The 6,000-nt window shown below is 43.0% G+C and overlaps 1 protein-coding gene across 4 annotated transcripts in view; it reads right to left on the bottom strand.

Moving 5' to 3' along the window:
- The window catches only part of agla (amylo-alpha-1, 6-glucosidase, 4-alpha-glucanotransferase a), a 29,275-nt gene continuing 23,275 nt past the window's right edge, over positions 1–6,000 (bottom strand). For all 4 annotated transcript variants that reach the window (XM_024009253.2, XM_024009255.2, XM_024009256.3 and 1 more), the window contains exons 27-34: positions 4,980–5,100; positions 4,630–4,765; positions 3,902–4,014; positions 3,516–3,727; positions 1,113–1,210; positions 835–922; positions 554–687; positions 1–464 (exon numbers count right to left, since the gene is read on the bottom strand). In XM_024009253.2, the coding sequence (XP_023865021.1) occupies positions 347–464; positions 554–687; positions 835–922; positions 1,113–1,210; positions 3,516–3,727; positions 3,902–4,014; positions 4,630–4,765; positions 4,980–5,100 (1,020 nt within the window). In that variant the 3' untranslated portion in view covers positions 1–346. The remainder of the gene's footprint in view (positions 465–553; positions 688–834; positions 923–1,112; positions 1,211–3,515; positions 3,728–3,901; positions 4,015–4,629; positions 4,766–4,979; positions 5,101–6,000) is intronic.

Raw genomic sequence — 6,000 nt, 5'->3', positions numbered from 1 at the left:
TTCCAAACCATTCCAATACTTTATCTTTAATACTTTATCATTAAGTGCTTTAACATTAGCTCATGTATCTACTGTAACATAGGTATCATACCTTGACAACACTAAGTCAGCCGTCAAATGAGGCCGTGAGCTAAAATTTCCCAATGCTGTCCACAACCACTAGAATTGCTGGTGTTCACAAGGCATTACTGTATACTTGCGAGCCCAGTAGGTTTAGTGCATAGGGTGTACACGTGGTCCAAAACAAGACAACAAACACCACACTATGAAGGTGAATTAAAACAGTGCCGGACTTCAAGAGGACATTAGATCATGGGGCGAGTCTCCGCCCACAGGAAGTGAGGTGCTATATGTCGTGGAGGACTTCCAGCACCGTGGAGATGGACCAGGCTTGTGATTCGCAGCTGAAGGGACAGTACTGGCCATTCTCATTGGTCAGCTCTGGCAGACCCTTCCAGCTAGACCTTAGAAGGTTAGAAGAGACATGGATGAAAGYTCAAAGAGTGTGTGTGTGTGCGCATGTGAAAATGTGTGTGTTAGTGTGTGTATTTACCTCTCCAGGTGGACATAATGCTGAGAGAGAATGCTCTTCACCAGGTACACTGTCTGTTCATAGGTCTCCTTCCCAAGCTTCTTGGCAAAATAGAGCTTTGCTCGCAGGAAGTACCCAATTGGCCATAGCCACTCCTAAAAAACAAACAAAAAGTCATTAAACCAATCAGATCAATTTAATACAACTTTATTTATACCCTCGGGAGCATTGACATAATAAAGTTAACAATAACTATAATAAAAGGTGTAGTACAACTCAATTCCTCAGTAATGGACACTCACTGGTCCTTGGTGGTAGTTGAAACCTCTGGCCACGTTGTAGTTATCGTTGTCCAGGGCGTTGTCATAGACACCGCAGTACACCATATCACTAGGGGAGAAATTAACTTGATGTCAGTATATGTGCCAAGAAAATAAGTATTGAAAATGAATCAGTTAATGAACAAGTATGAGTGGGGCCAGGAGTTTTTCCTGAACATATGACCTGAATAAGAAAAACTCAGGGCCCTAGGTTCTCCTGGTCAGGTCACATGGTGATGAGTGATAATGAGGTCTCTTACTCTGGGTCCAACGTCTTCATTCCCAGAGGTCCTAGCAGCTTCTTCTCAGCCATTCCCAGTGCCTTCCAGGCTCTCTCCACAGTGAACAACTCCGGAGCCTCAGGGACAGAATAGAGAACACCATTCGGGTCAACTTATTAACCCATAAGAGTTATTGTGAAGTGGAAACGTCTAGAAGCAACAACAGCTCAGCCGCGAAGTGGTAGGCCACACAAGTTCACAGAAACAAGACCGCCGAGTGCTGAAGCAGATAACGCGTAAAAATCATCTGTCCTCAGTTGCAACACTCACTACTGAGTTCCAAACTGCCTCTGGAAGCAACGTCAGCACAATAACTGTTCATCGGGAGCTTCATGAAATGGGTTTCCATGGCTGAGTAGCCGCACACAAGCTTTGCTGCCATTGGACTCTGGAGCAGTGGAAACGCGTTCTCTGGAGTGATGAATCAAGCTTCACCATCTGGCAGTCTGACGGACTACCAAYGACATTCTAGACGATTCTGTGCTTCCAACTTTGTGTAAGGCTCTTTCCTGTTTCAGCATGACAATGGCACCGTGCACAAAGCGAGGTCCATACGGAAATGATTTGTCGAGATCAGTGTGGAAGAACTTGACTGGCCTCAACAGAGCCATGATCTGAACTCCATCGAACACMTTTGGGATGAATTGGAATGCCCAACCTCATTAATGCTCGTGGCTGAATGGAAGTAAGTCCTCGCAGCAATATTCCAACATCTAGTGAAAAGCCTTCCCAGAAGAGTGGAGGCTATTATAGCAGCAAAGGGTGGACCATTTCCAAATTGATCATAAATACAGTGTAGACATTGTTCATGTTGTAAATGACTATTGTAGCTGAAAACAGCAGATTTTTTATGGAATATCTACTTAGGCATACAGAGGCCCATTATCAGCCCATTACCCTTTTGCAATTATGTTAGCATAGCTGAAAACTATTGTACTGATTAAAGAAGGCAATAAAGCTGGCCTTCTTTAGAAAAGTTTAGCATCTGGAGCGTCAGCATTTGTGGGTTCGATTAYAGGCTCAAAATGGCCAGAAACAAAGACCTTTCTTCTGAAACTCATCAGTCTATTCTTGTTCTGAGAAATGAAGGCTATTCCATGCGAGAAATTGCMAAGAAACTGAAGATCTCGTACAACGCTGTGTACTACTCCCTTCACATAACAGCACAAACTGGCWCTAACCAGAATAGAAAGAGAAGTGGGAGGCCCCAGTGCACAACTGAGCAAGAGGACAAGTACATTMGAGTGTCTAGTTTAATAAACAGTCGCTTCCTCAACTAGCAGCTTCATTAAATAGTACCCGCAAAACACCTGTCTCAACGTCAACAGTGAAGAGGCGACTCCGGGATGCTGGCCTTCTAGGCAGAGTTCCTCTGTCCAGTGTCTGTGTTTTTTTGCCCATCTTAATCTTTTATTGGCCAGTCTGAGTTATGGCTTTTTCTTTGCAACTCTGCCTAGCAGTGATGGTTGCTGATAAATGGGCCTCTGTACACCTATGTAGATATTCCATAAAAAATCTGCCGTTTACAGCTACAATAGTCATTTACAACATTAACAATGTCGACACTGAAAAATTCGCTTTTCTTTCAAAAACAAGGACATTTCTAAGTGACCCCAAACTTTTGAACGGTAGTGTATATATATATATATTTTTTTTACATGTATTTCACTAACCAGTCTCCATATATACTCCCATTACTTTTTTCAACTGGTACCAGGGGACCTTCAGACGAGTTTAGTGAGGCCTAGATCAAAACAACTGACATGTTCGTGAGAGTCACCTTTCCACAGAGGGGTCATAGGACAGTTAGGCTAGACACTGACTCTAAAGACAGAAGTTGGCAGATGGCTGTACCGACTTCAGACGAGTCCCAAGACGCTTGTGGGGGTCATCGAGCAAAAACAAAGAGACTCATCATTCCATAGAGGGACTATAGTTTGTAGGCCAAACCGTTTGGACGCTACAAACGATTTGGTGAGAACACCGATTTTCGGGATGTCTCAAGGTCTGACAAACACCGCTCTAGCTCGGTCAGCTTTCACCGCAGATGCAAAACAACTGGTATCTCTAGGTTAAACTGACAGATTTATTATGCTAATTTGAATTCCGCAGGGGCACGGACATTGACATTAGGTGGTTTTAATACCTCAAACTCTACCACTATGTCCTGCTATACATCTTCCACTGACCCAGAGCTTTAGCTCTATTTACATCCAAGGAGTAGCCAAGAAAATGGGCTAAGGACCAGGGTTGGTGTCAATTCCATTTCAATTCAGTCAATGCTGGAAGTAAACTGAAATTCCAATGCTTCTCTATGAGAAAAAACATGCAAAGGATTGAAGGAACGGGGCATGGGCTGATGCCACTCTGATGGCAACTCACCACCACCATGGCAATGCAAAAGTTGGGCCTGAGCTGGTAGTCACACCATGGGCTGGAAGCTCCATGGCTGTCCTTGTAGATGCCTCTCTTGTGGACCAGGTCGGGGTGCTTCTCGTTGGGGTTCTTCTCGTCGTGGGACACATAGAAGTTCTTCTCAAAGTTGGCCAGGATCTTATGGTTCCACTCCTCATAGGAAACCTTCACCTCCTTACCTGCAAGGGAAAACAATAATATAATAAAAAATGTTTCATTATGTCTTATTAGTGAAACAATTGTCTCTGAGGGAGGGACATTGCACATGTAAGTTTGCATACATGTCCATGTGTGTGTATGCCAGCACTGCTGGTGCATGTGTGTGTGTGTGTGTGTGTCCAGGCAGCACTCACCATCCCGGTGTATTTTCATGGAGCTGTGGGGGAACAGGCCCTTCTTATGGAGCTCCACCAGCCAGCGCACCGCAGACTTACTGAGGCCCACAATCTCCACCGCTGACCCATCTCTGGAGACACACAACCAGGGAGACAAGTCACATCAAATCAATTTAATATGCATTATTACATCTTTACAAACTTCAGGAGAAGCAGGAAAGACACCCAACTAAACATACACTGGCTTTTCCCTAGTTTGGTTTAATTGTATTGTTTTGTAGGTTTAAAGGCCCAGAGCAGTCAAAAGCTTGATTTTCCTGTATTTTATATACTATATTTCCACACAATGAGGTTGGACTAATACTGTGAAATTGTGAAAATGATGGTAATGCCCTTTTAGTGCAAGAGCTGTTTGAAAAGACCGGCTGAAGTTTCAGCCTGTTGTGGTGGGATGGAATTTTGGCCTGCCTAGTGACCGGTAAATTAATAAATAGACCAATAAGAAAGAGCGTTCCAAACCTCTCTGCCAATAACACCTCGTTTTCAGTTGTCCCCTCCCTACCTAGCAAAATTCTTGTTTGAGAAATTACTCTTTGCTAAGAAGCTATTTTTAGTTKAATTTTGACCATTTTAATTGAAAACAATCACATTAAGGTGACTAAATGTTACCCAGAAATGATTTGATATTGAGATAAAAACAGCTGAATTGGACCTTTAAGAAATAGGGGTAAAGTGGATAGTCTTACCTGGGTGTTGCAGGCATGCCCTTGTTGCGAGCTTTGTCACTCTCTCCCATTTTGTCCATCCATGTTCCGCAGTTGAAGCGGTTGCCACCGTAAACAAAGCCAGTATCACGGTGCACTTTGGCCACAACATTGAAGCCTGGGAGCAAGGAGAATAATAACAATATACCATATTTGCTGAAGCAAGACAATGTGCACCTCATAACAAAAACCAACAAGAGCAACTTGTAGGGAATAACAGGTGGCCCAGAGTTTTTCCTCGTCAGGTAACTTGGTCAGTAAAAACTCCTGGTACTACTTATTAACTCAAAGTGTGACCGAAACAAGAGGTGACCAGACTGTGGCGAACTCACCCTCGTCCTTCATGTGCATGTCGATCTTTGGTCCTGCGTTGCGCTCCCTGAAGTCGATACCCTGCATGTGACGTGTCATGGCCTCGTGGATGACATCACACAAGGGCTGTGTGAGCAGGGACTGAAACACACAAGGATCACGTTAGACTGTACCTGTGCGTGATGTACAGAGCCTTCAGAAATGATTCACACCCCTTGACTTTTCCACATTTTGTTGTGTTACAGCCTGAATTTGACACTGGCCTACACACAATACCCCATAGTGTCAATGTGGAAATGCTTGCAAATTAATAAAAAATTWGTCAATAAGTATTCACCCCTTTGTTATGGCAAGCCTAAATAAGTTCAAGAGTAAACATTTGCTTAACAAATCACATAAGTTGCATGGACATTGTTGAATGACTACCTCATCCCTGTACCCCACTGGTCCCTCAGTCGAATTTCAAACAGAGTCAACCACAAAAATAGGAGGGAGGTTTTCCAGTGCCTCGAAAACAAGGGCACCTATTGGTAGATGAATAAAAAATGTAAAAGCATACATTAAAAATATATCCCGTTGAGCATGGTGAAGTTATTAATTCATTGTTTATTTTTTATTGAACCTCTAATTACAATTTGGATGGTGTATTAATACACCCAGTCACAAGATACAGGTGTCCCTCCTAACTCAGTTGCCGGAGAGGAAGGAAACCGCTCAGGGATTTCACCATGAGGCCAATGGTGACTTTAAAACAGTTACAGAGTTTAATGGCTATGTTAGGAGAAAACTGAGGATGGTTCAACATTGTAGTTACTCCACAATACTAACCTAATCAACAGAGTGAAAAGAAGGAAGCCTTTACAGAATAAACATATTCCAAAACATGCATCCTATTTGCAACAATGCAAGTAATACTGCAAAAAATGTGGCAAAGCAATTCACTTTTTGTCCTGAATACAAAGTGTTATATCTGCGGCAAATCCAACACAACACAAGACTGAATACCACTCTCCATATTTTCAAGCATAGTGGTGGATGCAT

The sequence above is a fragment of the Salvelinus sp. IW2-2015 genome, linkage group LG19, assembly GCF_002910315.2.
Source record: "Salvelinus sp. IW2-2015 linkage group LG19, ASM291031v2, whole genome shotgun sequence".
Lineage (NCBI taxonomy): Eukaryota > Metazoa > Chordata > Actinopteri > Salmoniformes > Salmonidae > Salvelinus > Salvelinus sp. IW2-2015.
This window is presented reverse-complemented; position numbering and strand designations above follow the sequence as displayed.